The sequence below is a fragment of the Talpa europaea genome (assembly GCF_964194135.1).
Source record: "Talpa europaea genome assembly, chromosome: 9".
In the NCBI taxonomy this organism is placed as follows: Eukaryota; Metazoa; Chordata; class Mammalia; order Eulipotyphla; family Talpidae; genus Talpa; species Talpa europaea.
In genome coordinates this window covers 59309446-59327739 of record NC_140076.1, presented here as the reverse complement: position 1 = coordinate 59327739, position 18294 = coordinate 59309446, and the positions used below count along the sequence as shown (strand labels likewise).

At 39.4% G+C, this 18294-nt stretch overlaps 1 protein-coding gene across 7 annotated transcripts in view; it reads right to left on the bottom strand.

Annotated features, from left to right (window-relative positions):
• The window catches only part of DOCK7 (dedicator of cytokinesis 7), a gene marked incomplete at both ends in the record, with an annotated part of 152880 nt that extends 136358 nt beyond the window's left edge, over window positions 1-16522 (bottom strand). For all 7 annotated transcript variants that reach the window (XM_084242692.1, XM_084242693.1, XM_084242694.1 and 4 more), the window contains one exon: window positions 16485-16522. In XM_084242692.1, the coding sequence (XP_084098818.1) occupies window positions 16485-16522 (38 nt within the window). The remainder of the gene's footprint in view (window positions 1-16484) is intronic.
• Window positions 16523-18294: the final 1772 nt, after the last annotated feature.

Below are 18294 nucleotides of genomic sequence, written 5' to 3'. Positions count from 1 at the left end.
TGATTGATAAATGAAGAAAATCACAAAGGCATTACTATAAAATTTGTAAGGTAAGTCTATTTAAATCAGGGTAAGAGTTTAGAAGTTCCACAATTTCAAGCTAGCTGTTAGCCACTGGGAACATACTAGTAGTTCAAATTTACTTTAATCTCTACATTCGTCAGATTCCACTAAAATACAATGGAAAACATTCAGTAAATCCTAAATCCAAAAAATAACTTCCTCACATTAGCAATTAGACAACTGGATAGAGAAATTATGGAATATATATACTCAATGGAATAGTACTAAGCTATTAAGAAAGATGAGAGAGTGTCTTCTGAGACAAAATGGATGAATAGCTAAGTGATTATAATAAGTGAAATAAGTCAGAAAGTGAAAGACAGATATTGGATGGTTACTCTTATCTGTGGAATATGAAAAACCACAACATATATACTGGCAAAGCATGGCAAAAACAAATCTAAGATTCAGGGAAAGATATTGTAAACAGAGGGAACAGGAGGGAGGGAGGAGAGGATAAGGGAAGAAAGGAGGTAGAGCAGTGGCACGGGAGGTCTGGTGGAGGGTAAGTGAAAGATGTATAAACATGGAGGAGAAAAAACGTAGCCCCAAAGTTCTACAAACTTGTTGTAAATAAATGACTTACAAATGTAATAAAAAGTTAACAACAAGAAAAGGGAAATTATTTCCAAAGGTTGTAAAAGGGGGAAAACGGGAACAAAAAAAAAGGGGAAAAACAAATAAATAGTGCACAGGGGATTTAAAAAAAGTTTTTAAAGATTTATTTATTTGGGGCCTCCCTGGTGGTGCAGCAGTTAAAGGCTTAGTGCTATCAAGGCATCGCAGGTCACTGCAGATTGAGGGCCTGAGTTCGATCCCTGGCCAGGGAGCTGACCCATATGGCGAGCAGACCTCTCCTGCCTCGCCTGCTGCTCTCCTCTGCAGTGTATTTCAGTAGATCCACCTGTTCTGCTCCTCCCTCTTTCTCTGGTGAATCCTCTCACCCCCTGAATCACTGGCCTGCATCCCAGCTCTTCCATACAAAATAAATAAATCTAAAGAAAAAAAAATGTATTTATTTATGCATGCAAGAACTGGGGTACAGGTCAGAGGTGCAGACTGTGAGAGGATTCACCAGAGACAGAGTGGGGGAGCAGAACAGGCAGACTGACTAAAATACACGGCTGAAGGGGCAAGACGGAAGAGGTCTGTTGCATCATGTGGGTCAACTACCTGGCAGGGGATCAAACTCTTGCTGCAGTGGCTGCAGATAGCTTCATAGTGCTGAGACTTATTAACCCCGTGCGCCACCAGAGAGGCCCAATGCACAGAGCATTTTATGTGCAGTGAAATTGTTCTGTATATTATAATGGTGGGTACATGTCATTAAACATTTGTTAAAACCCACAGAATGTACAACACAAAAAGTAAACCTGCCCAGGGTTAAGACGCAACTATGAAACTATCCACAGCCACTGCAGCAGTTTGATTCCCGGCCAGCCAGGGAGCAACCTACATTGCTCAGCAGACCTCTCCTGACTCGCCAGCTGCTCCCCTCAGCAGTGTATTTCAGTCAGTCTGCCTGTTCTGCTCCCCACTCTGTCTCTGATAAATCCTCTCACACACACCCCACACCTCTGGCCTGTACCCCAGTTCTTATATGTATAAATAAATCTTTAAAAAAAAAAAAGTAAACCTAATGTCATCTATGGGCTTCAGTGAATAATAATACATTAATGCTGGCCTATCAATTAGAACAAATATACCAGAATAATTCAAGATGATAATAATAGGGGAAATGTGATGGGAAAGTATTTATGGGAACTCTGTATTTTCTATCAATTTTCTGTAAACCTAAAGCTGTCCCAAATAAAGTCTATTTTATAAATAAATAAAGAAGGCTAACTCAGTACAGAAAAAGGAAGAAAAAAAAAGAGTATGAAGAAAACAAACAGATTGGAAAAGTCTATAAAGGGAATGAATCCTTGAGACTCAAGGCTTTCTTCATAGATTGAGGAAAGGGCATTGGGTCAATTCTGTAAAGCCTCTGGGTGTGAAAAGATGCGAACATTCACTTCAGTTTAGGACTCCTCTTAGACATTTTAAGGAAACCTACATAATATGAGTGTTTATTTTTAAAAGCTTTACATCTCATGATCCTTTCAAGACTGAGATGAGAATAGGAAGAAGTCTTTAAAAAGAGAGAGATAAACATAGAACAAATATCAGTGCTACTCAACTCAGACTACCAACCAAAGCACTACCCCAGTGTTTCTGAAGCTAAACCAGGAATAACCTCAATTATAAACTGCTGCATTTCTGAAAATGCAATATGTCACTAGTTTTTAAGACATGCTATTACTCATTTACAGCTGAAAAAGAAAAATCGTGCCAATTAACCATCACATCATCAATTAATTGGAAGATATTCATGCTAGATGTTACAATGTCATACCAAAATAAATAAGATTAGTTCAAAGGGAGACAATCTTTTGTTTAGCACATACAAAAATGCCCATGTTACAATTAAGTCTTACTTCTATAGGACAGAATTTTTCAAAAAAAGAAAATCAGTAATAATCTAAAAATAAAAACTATTTCCAAATTGAACTATATAGTAATACTCACATCTGCCTTCCAAACAAGGCATATATTTACAATTATATGAGAAAATTTCATGGAACAGTGAAGAAATCTTCCCAAATAAAAACAATTTCTCTTAATGATACTATGGTCTAAAGTACACAAGACAAGAAATAAAGATTAAATAATTTTATCAGTTAAAAACCTTTATCATACTTTTTCCAATAATGATTTTTCCTACTCCAAGTGTTAGCTCATACAGTAAAGCAGTATAAGGAAGTCTTTTTAACTTCTAATAAGCTACTAACATGAACAGCAAAGTGGAAAGAAGAGTTGTCCCAAAATTCTGTGGTTACTTATGCTGCTAAATTATGAAAAGAAAATATGTTCTTCCCCATCCAAAAGAACATGACCTGTTTATCTCCTTTCAACTCTCTTCATTTCACAAGTTCCATCACTATGCCAACATGCAGTTTCACTTTCACAAAATAAAGCACTCACTAAGGCCTTTCACTGTCATATGCTGGAAATAAGCGGCAAAAAGTCCACATTCTGAGGGAAAATTATGTTGCATTTTAACTTTCCTCTAACTTCCTCACATTTCAGATGCCCCATCCAACCATGAATTCCAGAATTATTCAAGGACAATAAGGGCAATCTGGGCCTCTTTCATCTTTAGTCATCCTTCGGAGGACCAGAGGTAAAACCTAAGTAAAGATGAGTAAGTAGAATGTAGAATAAAATAAAGGTTTTAGCTGAGCTATTCTTACAAAGTACACACACACAAAGCAGCAATGATACCGTTAAAGAAAAGGATAAGCTCTCTTTGAAATGGCAGTGTTTACATGTACAATTGAAATCAGGGAAAAATTGAAGGGTAAGGGAATAAATAATGGAATATACCAGGTAAGGGAATAGATCAGAAACAAGGCAAAATAAGACCATCTAAAAATCTCCAAAACAAGCAGAACAAGAACAGCTGATTCTCCAAGTGTTATGACTATCCAAATACAAGACTTGTGATCAGTAGCTTGAATCAGATTCTACCATTGTGTATAGTTGATATTAAAAATAAAGAGAAGCAAAATAAAGAAAACAACAGATGAGAGAAATGCAATATTGTCTAACCTACTAAGCATTTGTGGCAAAATGTTTAACCTAAATTGAATCAAACCTGTATACCTAACTTTCAGTACACAGGAAATACAGAGGAAAGCGTAACAATTTAAAATCAAAGGAAGCAATCAGACAAAAACCAGAAGACAGGCCATTCCATGTGTCAAATCTTTTCAACAAATTAATATGATGGATAAATAAATACAGGAAGTGAGTTAAGTTTTAGCATAAAAGATTTATGATTAAACAATAAAGTCTATTTAAAAGGGAAAAGAAGACTGAGATATAACTAAATGCTGCAAATCGTTCATCATTAGATCCTACTATAAACAAACCAGCTATAAAAGATATTTCTGGGGATAATGAAGGAATTTGAACATGGACAGATATCACATAATTAAGAATTATTGGGGGGTTTTAATGTGTGAAAACAGTATTATAGAAAGGCAGAAAAATGTCGTGAGTACTTCTGTTCAGTCAGGTTAGACACTCCTCCTCTTGTCCTCCCTAGTGCTTCCAAAGTGCTGTGTTTATCCATATACTCAAGGAAACGGAGTTTCCAGACTAATTCAGACAGATAGCCAACAGGTCAGACTGCTTTCTGCTCTGGAATAAGTAGAACCTGGTCTTACTGGGATCAAGTTTGATTTCTGCAGTAGGAAAGCAAATATTTGTAAGTATTCTCTTTGATCAGAAGCACAAAAATTACAAAGCAGGTTTCTCTGGAATAGTATTGCAACCCTCAAATATGAAAGTATGTGGGGAAGAGGAACTGGTACTGTGAAGTATCTAGAATTTGTCTTCTTTGAACCAGCACACTCTCACTCTTCAGAGGTTCCTTTGCAGCCCCCCCTGAAGAAATTAGGGAAGACAAGGAAATTTTTCACTTCTGACTGATTTATACTATACTGTCTTTCTTTCGAATAAATGTCTCAAAGCAAGCTGATTCAATCACTAAAGAAAACGTAGATACTTTAACTCTGTACTTTTGTAGCAAGAACTATTTTATTGTGAAAATAAAAAAAAATCTTAGTCATAGCATCTATCAAATTGTTTTGAAATCTATTTACTTATTATTTTGCAAGAAATTAACCATCTTAAAGTTAGGATTTCATGTTATTTATCTTTGTGCCCTCTTGCAAAGTGCCTAGCATATTCTGGATGCTCTGTTTACAAAGTTAAGTGAAAAGATGAGAAATTCGCAATACTCCTTTTCCCCCACTACCACCAAAAGTAGCCCTTTAACATGCTAGAATGGAATGATTGATGTAAAGCTTCCTGTGGGCAGGGGCCGTATCTTATTGGTCCTTACACTCTCAATGTGTAAGATATCGGTGACAATGAAGAGAGAGACAAATAGAAGGGTGGAAAAAAGGAGATAGAAAATAAGATGAATTTAGAGACTACCCAATATATGAACTTCCCAAATGCATTTCAGAATAAACTAATCTATAAATATTGTTGCCATCAAACTGATTTGAAGGGGCCAAGAAAGTATGCCGGAAAAAACCTGAATCCACAGAAGAGTTAAATGTATAATATTTTCTTTAAGAGTCTGACATCATTGTAATTCCAATTGTTAACTGGTAAAATTAAAAACAACTGAAACACAACACTATTCTATGTGAAATTTTTTTTAAATAATTTTTTTAACAAGTTATGTTAAACAAACATTCATCTTAAAGTAGTCTCCACTATATCTTTAATTTATCTGCTGGTTCCACAACAATTTTCATGCTCTACAATTATGTAAACAAAGTCACTGTGAGAAAAAGGGAAGATTTTCCAATGTGGGGGAAAGACAAAGAATATAACTGATAAAAGAACACATCTTTTTAAAAATAAAGCAGAGTATTAAAAAAATTAAAATTTCACAAAAAGATAACAAAAGGTGTATTTCTTTACCTAATGCTAACCTCTACCTGATCCTTAATCCCCAAATATAACCACTTTATATTTTCTTAGATATCCTTCAAGTTAACCTGCATCAACTTGCTATTTCTAGTTTTCACAAAGATCCTAACTGAAATGTAAGCTCCACGAGGAAAGAATAGCTTTCTTGTCTAAATCAGTGACTATGGGTATTTTTATTTTCTTATTTGGATCTTTTGTATCTCCAAATTTTCAGCAGCACCATATATTACTTATAATCAAAAATATGTTTTTAGATAAATTGCAAAAATAAAGTAACTTTCCCAGGAGACAAGATTTGACTTTAGATCCATAAGTCAATGGCCTCTTTTCATGGAAGCAAGTTTCCAAAGATAAATGTTTCCAGTAATAGTTCATATTAATGATTTCTCTGTTCTCTAAAACCTAGCCTCCAAGGTCAACTAAAGACGCCCGGTGAAAATGTCTGCTGTATACACTAACATATTAACAGGAAAAGTATGACTACTACCACTGCCATGACCTATTTTATCTTTCATGGATGACTAAATAAAACTCCCATTTAAGGCACTGTCATTATGTCACTTCTAACTTACTCTGTGTTAAATTCTACAGGAAGTTGGGTCTGGAATGGACCAGCACCACTAAAGGGCAAAGAAAATAAAAACATACAGATTGATCTGGAAACCAAAAAACAGATACAATCCTTCCTATAATACAATTAGCATTTAAGATACAGCTCCTTTGAGTAGAATAAAAAATAAATAAATATTGTCAGGTGGCTTATATATATACTATCTGACATTATTTTAGGATAACATTTGAATCAAAAAATCTATTGACAGAAAACACTATATTAAGGAGACTTGGATATCTCCATCACTCTGATCTACAGCATTTCATTACATCCCAATTTCCTCAATTAAAACACAGTGATAACATTTCTCCCTACTTCATGGAACATATTAAACTACAGGAAAAAGTAACTTAAAAATTTAGAATTTGGAAAAATTAACACAGATCTGAAATTGACAACTAAATTGAAAACTGGGGGTGTACCTCAGTTCTTGTATGCATAAATCTTTAAAAAAAAAAAGAAAAAGAAAACTGGGGGAAAGGGGGGGTGTACTCTACTGTGAAGCCAATCCTCCCAAAAGGAAAGAAATTTATCTTTAATTTCACTCTACCTTATAAAAATAAAGACATACTCTCCTACCAACAAAAGAACAAACATGATGGTATAAACGTTATACGACTGGTTGCTAACTTCATTCATTTGTACACTTAAATACTTCTCGAATCTATTCTCCTCCTTCCCTTTCCTACAGTGTCAGTCTACAAATTATTTTTACACACACACACATATATGTGTGTGTGTATATACATATATATGTGTGTATATATATATAATGGCAAAAGTCTGAATGCTCCTTCTTAGACTGGGAAGAAATCAAGTATATCTCACCACTTTTCGTCAACATTGTACTGGCGGTTCTAGGCAGTGCAACAGAGGAAGGAAAGGAGGGAAGAAGAGCAGGAGGAAGGGAGGGAGAAAGAGAAATTAAAGACCATTCTAAATAGAAAGAAAGAAAACTATCCTTACTCACAGAAAACATGATCCTATGCAAACAAAATCCTAAGTAAAATCCTTGAGGAAGATTCAAAAGAAGTGAAAGACTTGCGTGCTTTTGGAAATTCCTCAATTAAACATAAAATTAGCATATGACCCAGCTATTCCACTCTTAGGAATATGCCAAGAAATGAAAACTGTGCTTTAAACATAATCTAAAATTCAAAAATTTCTAAAATTTCAAATAGTCAGCTCATAGCTGACTATTCACAATAGTCAAAAGGCAAACAACTGATAAATAAAATGCATTATAAACAGGCAACTGAATACTAGTTATCCATAAAAAAAGAGTCACTAAGCATTGGTACATGGATGATCATGAAAATGTTATGCTAAGTGAAAAAAGCCAGACACAAAAGGCTGCATATGATATGACTATATTTATGTAAAATGCTCAGAAAAAGCAAATCTAGAAAGGGACAGAAAGTAAATTTAGAGGCTGTCTAGAGACAGAGGCGGGAACAGGAAGTGACTGTAAACTGGCAGTAGGGATTTTTTGGAAATGCTCTAAAACTGGACTGTGATTGATGATTTCGTAACTTCATAAATTCACTAAAAATTATTGTATGCTACAATTTAAATGAATTAATTTTATAGTACATAAAGTAAATTTCACTAAAGTTCTTTTTAAAAAAAGTCTGGGTATTATTAGAACTACTCTGTGAAGATAAGGAGAAACTGCTTATTAGTCGGAGAAAGAATTCTAGTGACAAGATAAAGAGGAGAGCTGGAATAGAGTCGCTAAGAAAGTTTTACACCCTAAGAGCCCTTACCACAACCCCTGTATCGTTACCAAAGTTGATGAAAATCGTTAAATGGCAGATATGAGTGAAGATGTTCAATTTCTATTGTCACAGGGCAAATCAGAAACACTTCTTGACCATGCAGGAGTGCAGATGCAAAAAGTAGCATGAGAAAGCTAAAAAACAGAAACCAAGCAGACTTCTTTGGGAGGGCTGTGAGTTGGCATTAAGGTCTGAGCTGAACTAACAAAATTAAGGGATGTGGTTACACACACAACAGCAGGTTACACGGGTTTTCTTCACATTTCTGTATTTTACAAGTTACATTTAAATTTTAGCAGGCACAATAGCTGACTATATAGCTATATATTTACATATTTATAGTAATGTTAGACAAGCTAAAATGCTGTGACCAGCACTAATGGTATGGCATCCTTTCCCTTAGAAATGCCTTCTTTTTGGTAAGAAATTAATTCCTTGAGATTGGGTAGGGTTAACCCCATGACAGCTCTCCCGTAACTCATCTCCTGATCCAAGACTGGCCAGAGTCCCCTAAATATATCTAACCATAGTAACTGGTTTAAAGAAAGACAAGTGACCAGGCCAGACCAATAATTAAATTCGTGGAGGTTTCCTGCCAGAACTAAGCTCATGAGGCTGTCAAGTCTCATTGTAACCATTTAGTGGGAAATCTATCAGATAGGCCTATTGGACACCACCATCACCACTAACACCCCTGCTGTCCATGTACTCAGTTACATGAGTCAAGATCTTTTTCCTGTGTGCAAATTAATCTGCTTTTCCTGGCACTTGCAAACAAAAAGTGCTTTCTGTTTAAAAAAAAAAAAAAAAACAGTGAAAAAGAAATGAGACAACTAGAGAGATTGCTAGAGGGGTGCAAATAGGGCAACCTTAGCAGTGAAGACTAGTTAACACTTGGAGAGATGGAATTGACAAATGGAAAACAATGCAGAAGACAAGCAGTTAGACTAATTTCCTCTTTTTTCAGAACCCCATGTACTGACCTAAGGCACAACCCTATGTCCAGAGATACCCTGTGTGATCAAGTAAGCACACCTGGCAAACATTTTCTCTCCAGCTCTTTGTGAAGCAATGGCCAACCAGAGAAACTACTACCTGTTTCCCATCCTCTGCCTCACTTCCCTTTTCCTTTGATGCCCTGGAAGTATGCTCCCCCGATAAAGGCTCAACTCAATCCATGTCTCTAGTTGTGTCGTTTTTGAGGGAACCCAGACTAAAAGTATCTACAAGAAACCGACAGCAATCATGAGTCTTAATATTAAGAGAAACATTAGGGGGCGCAAGGGGTTAAGTCTCAGCACTATCAAGCCATCGGCAGCCACTGCAGCACAAGTTAGATGCTGAAGATAGATGCCCGGCCGGGGAGCTAACCCACAAGGCACAGCAGACCTCTCCTGTCTCTCCTACTGCTCCCCTCAGCAGTGTATTTCAGTCAATCTGTATTTCAGCCTGTTCCGGTGAATCCTCTCACCTCCCCCACTTCTCTGGCCTACTGTACACATAAATAAATAAAAATAAATTCAAAAGTACTTTTACAATGAGATAGCATCCACTACATGCATCCACTACACTGGTGAAACTAAAAAGTTCACAATAGCAAGTGATAGCAATTATGCAAAGCAACACTGCTGTGATAGTATAAGTTTCTACAACTATTTTTTTTTTTAAAGATTTATTTATTTATTTATACAAGCACTGGGTACAGTCAGAAGCGCGGGAGGGTGAGAGAATTCACCAGAGCCAGAGCAGGGAGCAGAGCAGGCAGAAGGACCAAAGTACACTGCTGAGGGGAGCAGCGGGCGGCAGGAGAGGTCTGCGCGCCATGTGGGACCCTCCCCGGTGACCGGGGAGCAGCCGGGGATCGAACCGGCGCCGCAGAGGCCGCGGGCAGCTTCGCAACCCAGCGCTCAACCGCTGCGCCACAGGGGAGGCCCCTCTACAACCATTTTTTAAAAAGATTTATTTATACATACAAGAACTGGGGTACAGGCCAGAAGTGTGGGGGATGAAAAGATTCACCAGAGACAGAGTGGGAGCAGAACAGGAGAATCTAATGAAATACACTGCTGAGGGGAGCAGGAGAGGTTGCTGTGCCATGTGGGTTAGCTCCCTGGCCAGGGATCGAACTCTGGCTGCAGCAGCTGCAGGTAACTTCATAGTGCTTCCACTTAACCCTTTGTGTCACCAGGGAGGCCCTCTATCACCATTTAAAAAAAAAAAAAAACGGTTTGAAACAAAAGAGAAAGGAGGTATCACACTTCCAAACTTCAAGCTATACTACAAAGCCATAATTAAAACAGTTTGGTACTGGAACAAAAGCAGACACACAGACCAATGGAACAGAACAGAGAGCCCAGAAATAAAGCCACACTTATATGGACAACTACTCTTTGACAAAGGAGCAAAGAATATGCAATGGAACATGGACAGTTTGTTCAATAAATGGTGCTGGGAAAAACCACATGCAAAAAAATGAAACTAGACCACTACCTCTCACCATGCACAAAAAATAAAAAAAAAAAAAAACTCAAAATGGATAAAAGACCTAGACATAAGACCTTAAACCATAAAATATATAGAAGAAAATATAGGTAAAAGACTACAAAGCATACATCTCAGTAACATCTTTAAAGACTCATCACCCAAAGCAAAGAAAGTCAAGGAAAAGATAAACACCTGGGATTACATCAAACTGAAAAGCTTCTGTACAGCAAAAGAGACATTAACCAAAACAAAGAGACACCCCACTGATAGGGAAAAAAATTTTGCACTCCATAAAACTGATAAGGGACTGATCACAAAGATATACAAACAACTCACATGACTCAACAAAAACAAAGTAAACAACCCAGTCAAAAAAAGGGCAAAACTTAAGAGACATTTCTCCAAAGAGGAAATCAAATGGCCAACAGGCATATGAAAAATGTTCAACATCCCTTACCATCAGGGAAATGCAAATCAAAACTACATTGAGATACTATCTTACACCAGTGAGAATGGCACATATTAAAAAAATAGCAATAACAAATGTTGGAGAGGTTGTGGAGAAAAAGGAACTCTCCTACATTGCTGGTGGGAGTGCAAACTGGTCCAACCACTATGGAAAGCTGTCTGGAGTTTCCTCAGTCTACTAAAAATGGAGCTACCATATGACCCAGCAATTCGACTCCTAGGGATCTACACAACGGTCACAAAAAAAATTGATTCAAAAGAACACCTGCACCCTATGTTTACTGCAGCACTATTTACAATAGGTAAAACCTGGAAGCAACCCAAATGCCCAAAAGTAGATGACTGGATCAAGAAGATGTGGTACATATACACAATGGAATATTATTCAGCACAGCGCTGTCCGCAGCTTCTGCAGCGCCGTTATGATTCCCAGCTGGCTAGCAAGAATCCCACATGGCCCAGCAGACCTCTCCTGTCTCATCCCCTGCTCCCCTTAGCAGTGTCTTCAGTCCGTCTGCCTGTTCTTCTCCCCGTTGTGTCTCTGGTGAATTCTCTCACCTTCCCGTGCCTTTGACTGTACCCAAGTTCTTGTATAAATAAATAATTCTTAAAAAAATTTTTTTAAAAAAGATAAACTCATGCCATTCGCAGCAACGTGGATGGAGCTAAAAGGAATTATTATCAGTGAAATAAGGCAGAAGGAAAAAGAAAAATATTGGATGGTTTCACTTATAGTAGGAATATAGGGGAACCAAATAAGACATCAGTGTAAAAAAATAGTAACAGTACAAAACACAACAAAGCAAAAACAAACGATAATAAATCAGAGACATACTGCAGAGGAAGAGTAGGGAGAGGGATCAGAGGGAGGGAGGAGCACAGGGGACTGAGGTGATGGTGCATGGATGTACTGGGGAAGGAAACTCCATGGTGACTACACCAGAGGGGGCGGGGGGGGGAGAAAATATTGTTTAAAAATGAACAATGATGTAAAAAATAAAAAGAATTAATAAAAAGAAAAAAATTAAAAAATAAAAAAAAAAAGTTTGGCACTGCCTAATAAACTTGATGACAGATCAAACTGCTATGATCAATAAACTGCTACCCTATACCTGGGCATACTCATGCACACATATGCCAGAATATACCTACAAGAGAGTTCACAGGAACATGTTTCTAATAGTCAAAAACTGGGACTAACCCAAACACCCGTCTATTGTAGAATGGAAAAATTGCAGTATTTTTAATACTGTGAAATAACATAAAGCAATAAAAAAAAATGAACTTTAACTACTGGCAATATCATGAAAAAACTCACAGATATAGTTATGAGCAAAAGAACCAATGTGAGAAAGTGTACAAACATACAACATTTTATGATGACTGTAACATACAAATGAGCATTTGGATTGAACAACATAAAATGGCACGTAAATTCTTCAACAAAATAATGTCATGATAAAAACCCTGTTTCAGGGAGACTTCACTAGCAACAAGTTGGCAGTTGGCATTAGAGGAAAGAAGACTAAGTTAGCTAAGATGCTCAATGGTGGAAGTGTAGCATTCATTCTTCTTATTTTTCCAATAGACACAAGGCTATGCATTTCAGATAGTTTTAAGCATCTGACATGTATTAATTCATTTAATCCTCATGCTAACCCTATGGAAGATTTTTATCCCCATTTTACTAATGGGGAAACCAAGACAGAGATTAGATCAACATCACTAACTTACAGATATTATCAACCTGTGCAATCTAACTTAGAGCCAGTATTCTTTACTATGTTCTTCTGCCTCTCTATGTTATGAAGATGAAAATGTAATAAAAATTGCTTTAACTGTACACGAATGTTCATTATTACACTGAATATTAGGTGACAAAATAATCCAAACAAAATACTAGATTAGTAATCGAAAAAAAAAATCAACATTCTATAAACTGTACCTAGTATATGCTAGAGGGGTGATCATAAAGGTTAACAATGCATGGGCCTTGTCCTCAAAATGTGGGGAAGGCAGACAAGAAATAATACTTGATATAGACAAAATATACATAGTGCTTTTCTATAATGAGCTAAAGTAGGTAGTACAATCTGTGATACAGAATAAAGAGCTTTCAGAAATTTTTGCCCAATCACAGCCTCAAAAAATAGCAATACTAAAAAAAAAGCAATACTAAATGCAAAGAGTTAGGAAACAACTGACCCAGAAAAGAGACAAGTATTCTTTTCAAAGTAAAGATCTTTGAACAATCATAAAGCTTTAACAAAAGAAAAATAAGGTTTAAAATAGCAACAAGTTTTTCACAGCAACAAATTTCATATATGCACTCCTAGAAAATAGCATCACTGCCAAAACAAAAAAATAAAGTCCTAAGTCACATTATATATATTGTAATAATAAAAAAATAGTTGCTACTTATTGGGCACTTCTGTAAAAGGAACTGTTCTACACTTTACATGTATTGATTTAATGCTCACGACTCTGTGAGATTCTCCTATTATTCCCATTTTATACAGGGAAAAAAGCAACTCACCCAAGTTTACCCATGCAAGGACAGTGCAGAGATGTCAAAGTCAAGTAGTTTGCTTCAGGAATTTATACCATACTTCTTCTAGAAGGACACTAAGACACTAAATATTTATTTAGAAGTATTCAATCACATTTGATAATAACAAAGTTTCTTTCATTGACAATAAGCAGGTAATAATTCATCATCTAGAGCAGTTCTGTCCCTGGTCTTCCCACCAATTTAAGGCTAATTAAGTGCAAAGTAAGCCTGCATATACCTCCTAGACTATTTCATCTACTCTCTGACTTTAATTACAATTTTCTTGCTGATGACTCCCAAATCTAGATCTTCAGTCCTATCTCCTACACCTTAAACCAAAAAGATATTTCTCTTTGAAAGCCCCATAAGCCCCATGAGTAGCTCAAAATCAACATGACCAAAACTGAATCATCATGTCCATCCCACTGCAAACCCCTTTTTCCTCCTATCCTCCCTTACCTCAACAACTGCTCCATCATTCAACTATTCATAGTTGGGCCCATGTCAGAAACTTGGATATCATTCCATATTCCTTAGCCTTCCTCATCTTCCAAATTCAATCAACCACGGTCACTGATAATTCTACCTCTTAAGAATCCGGTCAATGCATATCTCTTCACTCCCACTGCCTTAATTTTATAAACTTATCAGGCTATATTAATTTAAATTTTGTGTTGTTTTACACAACTAATTATCTTTTCCTTGTATTTCATCCTGTCTCATCCGAGGACAAACTCCACGAATGGAGAACAGACATTATACATCTAACTCCCTAATGTGCCCTTTCTTCCTCAGCATAATGTTCTCAGAGATAAACTTTTGGTTCTATTAAAGAAAAACACTAAGCAGGAGTGGAGTAACATGTCTTTTTTTAATTTTTTTAAAAGATTTATTTTATTTATGCATACAAGAGCTAGGGTACAGGCCAGAAGTGTGAGGGGTGAGAGGATTCACCAGAGACAGAGTGGGGAACAGAACAGGCAGAGCGACTGAAATCGCTGAGGGGAGCTGCGGGCCAGTCAGGAGAGGTCTGCTGCACCATGTGGGTAGCTACCTGGCCTGGCCCGCAGGGGATAGAACTAGTGCTGCAGTGACTGTGGACAGCTTCACAGGCTGCTTCTTAACCCCTTGCACCACCAGGGAGGCCCACCTTTTTTTTTTTTTTTTTTAAATGGCATTGCCTTCAGAAATAAGACCCGCATTTAAAAAAAAAATTTCCTATTAATCTATCACAACTCCCTAGAATATACTAATTATTTTAACTGTTCAAGGATAAGCTAAAAAGGCTATTTACTATGCTAAGCACCTGACACAAATTATGCCATTAACCTTCACAACAATTCTATGAGCTGGGTTCTGTTATTATACCCAATTTCCAGATGAAGAAACTAAAACTTGAGAGTTTAAACATTTTAACCAAGGTGCCAAGTTAAAAATGAATAGTCATAACTTGAACCCACGTCCACATGCCCGACACTAGAGCACATGCTCTAAAGCACTTGCTATTTTGCCTCTTGGGACAAAATGAAGTAAGTGTTTTAACGCTCAAGAGAAAAAAAAATAAATAAGTGCAAAGCTTAAACCATCTCCTACATGTTAGTTTTAAATGAGATGTTAGTTTTAAATGAAAAACATACAAAATAGAGTGCAAACATACAAAATAGTTTCATTAGAAATCAAGTAAATACAAATTAAAGCTTTTACAATGCGATAGCATCATGCACTCACTACGTTGGTGAAACCAAAAAGCTGGCACTGGCAATAGGAAAAAAAAGTGCCAAAACAGAGCAACCCTATGGAAGTTCAGGTACTTAAGGACGGACCTGTTAGGTAGGTCTAAAAATCATCACGAAATATCCACAAAGAGATCCAGAACCACAGAAATAGAGTTGTCCAAAAAGTAACACAATTGTTCAAAAAGTAATACAATTTAATTTCCTTTCTGCGGACACCATAAGTCACAGAAACATGGTTTTACTAAAACCAAAAAAATTACACGCACACACTCAAAAATCTACAAATATTAGAATCTTGCACCTTAATTCAGTTTATATTTGGGGGGCGGGGAGGAAAGCGGCAACCAAGCTACCATAGGTAGGTAAAAAGGCTGGGGAAACCTCAACCTTGATGACTTGCTTACTTCCAGGCTCCTAAAATATAACTCAAAGGGCCGCTGGATAAAGATACTGCCTATCATCCATCTTCCTGCGGGGCTAGGAAAACCACAGGCGCGTATTGAAATTCACATGGCATGAACCTCCAGCTCCAGTCTCCAATTCGTCAAATTCCAGGTGGCCGTGCACGGGAGGCGCAGACCACAAGCTCTCAACTTTTCATTTCGGCGACACGTTTCAAATAATGGGGGCACGAGCGCCCTAAGGACAGCGCCCCTGGGTGCAGGGTCCCTGTCAGATCTCCCCCCGCGGGTGAGAGGCGTGAAGGAGGGGCGGCCTCAGCCCCGCCGCCGGGAACCCGCCGCGCGCCTCTCCTTTTGTTGGGGTGGAGAGGAGGGCGGACCCCGCACCCTCGCGGGAGCAGCGCTGGGTGGGCGGGGAGAGGCCCCCACGCCGCCGCGGTCCCCGGCCAGCCGAGGGTGGGGTCACAAAGAATTTGGGAAGAGCCGGCCCGCCGGCCGCCGCGCTCCCCCACCCGCCCTGGAGTACTCCAGGCCCGGGCCGCCGCGGAGCCGGCGGGGGCGGGCGGGTGCGCGGGCGGGCGGGCTCCGTGCGCCCCCAGTGCGCCCCCAGGCTCGGCTCGCTCGTCCGCGCGGGCGAAGAAGCGGGGTCCGAGGGAGGCACGAGGCCCGAAGGCGCGGGCCCCCGCCGGTAGCCCCCGCCGCCCCTCCTCACGGCCGCGGGCCAGGCCCGGGATCCCGGCGCCCGCGTCGCCACACCCACCCGCCGGCTAGGCCCGGCCCGGAGGACGCCCCGCTCTTCCCCGGGCTGCGGCGGCGCGCCCCACGCCCAAGATTTACCTGCTGATCTTCTGGGCGAAGGCGCGGCGCTCGGCCATGGCTGCTGAGGCGACGGCGGCGGCGTCTGGGCGCGGACGGGCGGGCGCGAGCCTCCTCGCTCGCGCTCCCTCCCTCGCGGCCTCCGCCAGTCCCAGCTCCGGACCCGGGGCTGGCGGCCGGGGCCGGGAACGAGCCCTGCCGTAATGCTCCTGAGAGGCGCGCAGCCCCGGCCGCTCCTCCCCCAAAGTGTCAATCCCGGCGGGAGGCCCGACGTGTGCAGGCGGCTGCGGCCGGCGGGAGCGCGGGGCAGAAACCGGCGCCGAGCAGCCCGGCCGCCGCCGCCGGCCCGCTCGGCGGAGAGGACGCACGGAGAAGCTGGAGGCGGGCCAGCGACCTGGCGAGGCTGGAAAATAAGATAACCCAACGCGTGGGGGGAGCTCGGCTTTCCCGAAAAGGAAGGGAAGGAAACGGAAGGAGGGTTTGCCGAGGGGGGCTGTGCTCCACCGCCCGGGATGCTCGATTCGTGTTCCTGTGGCGCCCATCGCCGAGCAATTTAAAGCTCAGCTGTTCTGCGTGCATCTAGGCTAGTGTCATACCTGAGGGATACATTGAGTTTTGGGTTTTGTTTTTTAAAGTCGTTTTCATATAGAAAAAGGGCCAGAAGAGACCTTTCTCCTCAGGAGAAAACAATAAGAGTAATTGACTTGTAATGCTTGGCCAGGCGTGGATTAAAGTTTTACACGCATGATTTTACTTAATCTTAACAAGAGCTCTTGGAATTACGTTGTCTTTTTTTCAGTTTTAGAGAGAAGGAAATTGGCCCAGAGAAGCGCCTGGCCCCTGGTCACACAGATGGTAACCGCTTCAACTGAGATTCAAACCTCGAGCCCAGGCCTGTTCTTTGATGGCAAGTGTTTCATCGTTAACAATACTCTTCTAGAGTCTATTACTCTCCCATTTGGAGTCTCTATCAATTTATTTTTGTTGAACCAAATGAGCTCTAATGTACTTTGCCGCTTTCGTCTGTTAAATATCACTCATACTGATTTTGCGCACTATGTCCTACATGAAATAGAAAGTGTGTATTATTCTGTTGTAATCCCATAGTTTCTAGAATGTTTTGCTCCTAACGCATGTTGACTGATTACCACAGTTCAGGTGAAACTAGGAAAAATATCTTGGTTTCTGGTGGAACATTTCATTTAAAGTATGGCAAGAATTTAATGTGTTCATTTATTGTGTTGTATTTATTGTCCTTGTGAACTATGTTTACAGTTGGACAGTCTGTAGCATACAGACATTAGGTCATGGTCCACAGTCACAGAGTCTGGGGTGAAAGCCTCAAATTAGTCAAATCCATAACTTGCTGTCTAATTTTCTAACCAGTGTGGAAGATTTCATTTATTTATGTGTGTAACAGTGCCCATTCCAGTAAAGACAGTCTTATTCAATGAATGTGTATGTATGTGTGTATACATATATATGTGTAACTTCTACCTAAGTGTAGAGCACACATGGGTGTTCTAGAGAATACAGAAGTGAACTAGATTCAGTATTGCTCTCAGAAAGTTTAAGTACACTGAGAAAGATGAAACATCTACTCAAAGAACTGTCAATCAAGGCTAACACTGTATCCTGGACTTTTCCCTTCCAGGTAACTTCCTTTCTATGTGACCTTCACTGAGTTACTTAATTTCAAATCTAAAATTAGGCAAATAATTATATGTACTTGAAAAAGTAGTATGAGTTAATTCATTTAAAGTTCTTAGAAAAGGACCTGACATGTAGTAGGTAGTAAGTACATTAGCTGCTGTTATTATCGCTGTTATTA